This window comes from Nicotiana sylvestris, chromosome 3 (genome assembly GCF_000393655.2).
Source record: "Nicotiana sylvestris chromosome 3, ASM39365v2, whole genome shotgun sequence".
Taxonomy (NCBI): Eukaryota; Viridiplantae; Streptophyta; class Magnoliopsida; order Solanales; family Solanaceae; genus Nicotiana; species Nicotiana sylvestris.
In genome coordinates, this window is record NC_091059.1 from 220,693,008 (window position 1) to 220,695,334 (window position 2,327).

A 2,327-nucleotide genomic window follows, 5' to 3' on the forward strand; every position below is an offset into this window, starting at 1 on the left:
GTGATGAAAGTGGTCTTTTCTTGATCTTCTTCAGCCATTAGAATTTGGTTATAATCGGAGTAGGCATCCAAAAAACTCAACAATTCGTGCCTTACTGTTGCATCGATAAGTTAGTCAATGTGAGGTAACGGGAAAGAGTCCTTCGGGCATGTATTGTTTAGATCGGTGAAGTCGACACACATTCGCCATTTCCCGTTCTTCTTTTTGACCATGACCACATTGGCGACCAACTGGGGGTATTTTGATTCTCTGATGGAACCGTTGACGAGTAATTTATTAACCTCATCGCTGACCGCCTCATTGATTGCGGCATTGAACTTTCTTCTCATTTGTCGTACCGGTGGATAAAGGGGATTGAAATTCAGCATGTGCATGGCGATATCCCTTGGGATTCCTGGCATATCTGAGTGGGAAAAAGCAAACAAATCGGCGTTGTTAGTCAAAAACTCACGATACTTACCTGGCTCTGAGAGTTTGTATCCAACATAAGCCTTTTTTATGCCATTGGTGCTATCCAATTGGACGGGATCGAGATCTTCTATGGTAGACTTGCAAGCTTCTACGATGTCTGGGTCTTTGATGGCCTCTACTTGTACGTCGGGTTTAGTGCTGAACATGACTAATTGCTATGCTTCCGCACTTGCCCCTTTTAGTTATTTGGTGTGTGTACAATCTTGGGCGATCCAGTAGCATTCTTGGGCGGTACGGGGCTCGCCTCGGATGCTGAATATCCCCCATAGGGTAGGAAATTTGATTACTTGATAGAAGCTTGAAGGGACAGCTCGCATGGCGTGTATCCATGGTCGTCATATGATGGCGTTGTAGGCCGTTTCCTGGTTCATGACGTGAAATGTCGTTTCCAGGGTAACCCCTCCTACCAGAACAGGTAGCATTATTTCTCAAGATGTCTTCTCTACTGCATTATTAAAACCCGTCAGTGTTACGCAATACAGTATTATTTTATCCTTGATCCTTATTTGCATGAGGACTTGTGGGTAAACAATACACGCGTCACTTCCGTCATCCACCATTATTCTTTTTACATCAGTATCTGCGATGTATAAAGTTATAACCAAAGCATCATAGTGAGGGAAAGACAAATCGTCGGTATCTGACTTATCGAAGATGATACTATCTTTGAGGTCATTATACCGTTCGTGGGCGACTGTCCGTTTGAGTTTATGTGTGGTGGTGAATTTTATATTGTTTATTATCGCGTCGACGCCGCCGCTGATGATCATTTGTATGGTACGAGCTAGTAATGGTGGCTTTGGAGGTCCTTGAGGTTGATCGCGCCCTCGAGCGAAATTGGCTCGTCCTTTGTCGCTCAACAATTCTTTCAGGTATCCCTGATTTAACATTCTTACTACTTCCTGTCGCAGACCTATGCAGTCCTCGGTCTTGTATCCTCTTTTCTGGTGGAACTCACATAGGACGTTTGACCTTCTTGTGCTTGGGTTCGACTTCATCTTTTGCGGCTACTGCACCTTCGTGCCGAGCTTCTCCAGTGCGTACACTATTTCTAAGGGGGGAACACAAAAATTATGAGCAGATAATAGCAGAGGCATACCTCTTTCGTTTCGGGAGGGTGCGGTATGTCGAGGTGCGGCATCTGCATGTCGTGGAGGTGGAGAATTGGATGTTCAGATATTGGGTTGATGCCTTTCTCCATTGAAACGTGGTAATTGATCCCTTCGCCCGTCGTTGCATCGATCTCTCCTTGTTTCGGTATGGACTGACGTTAATCGCTAAAGCGGGCCATTCAGGTCATCCTCATCTCCCCTCGCTTCGGCGCAATAGGCGTTGTGGATCTCTTCTCATGTGGTGGTGGGGGTACTTCATGGAGTCCACTAAGTAATTTTTTGGTTGCTTTTGATCTGTTCCTACTTAACCCATTTTGAAAGGCTACTACTGTCATCCCTTCTGACACGTTCAGTAGGCTCATCCTTACTCTGTTGAATCATGCTAGGAAATCTCGAAGTCCTTCGCCCGTCATTTACCTGACAACGAAGATATCATTAACCCTAGCCTCGGCCTTTTTCGCTCCCGTGTAAGCGGTAGCGAATTTATCCGCCATTTTCTCGAACGTCGATATCGATCGTGTTGGTAGTTGAGAATACCATGTTAATGCTCCCCCCGTCAGATTTTCGTCGAACTTTTTCAGCAACACAGATGGTACCTGTTCTTTTAACAAATCCCCCGAGTTCGTGGTCCCATCGTATATTTTCAAGTATTGCAGCATTTTGAAGGTCTTCGGAATAGAATGGGGATCTGCCCCTTCGCTGTATGGCTGTTCGACGAATCGGCCCACATCGCATTTTGATAAC

At 45.5% G+C, this 2,327-nt stretch overlaps 1 protein-coding gene across 1 annotated transcript; it reads right to left on the minus strand.

Moving 5' to 3' along the window:
- Positions 1-899: 899 nt before the first annotated feature.
- On the minus strand, positions 900-1,469 carry LOC138888700 (uncharacterized). The gene has a single exon (XM_070170612.1). The coding sequence runs from the start codon at positions 1,467-1,469 to the stop codon at positions 900-902; it is 570 nt and encodes a 189-aa protein (XP_070026713.1).
- Positions 1,470-2,327: the final 858 nt, after the last annotated feature.

Bases quoted from the DNA above. Each gene is read 5' to 3' on its own strand.
- LOC138888700 (XM_070170612.1), bottom strand. From the start codon at position 1,469: ATGAAGTCGAACCCAAGCACAAGAAGGTCAAACGTCCTATGTGAGTTC.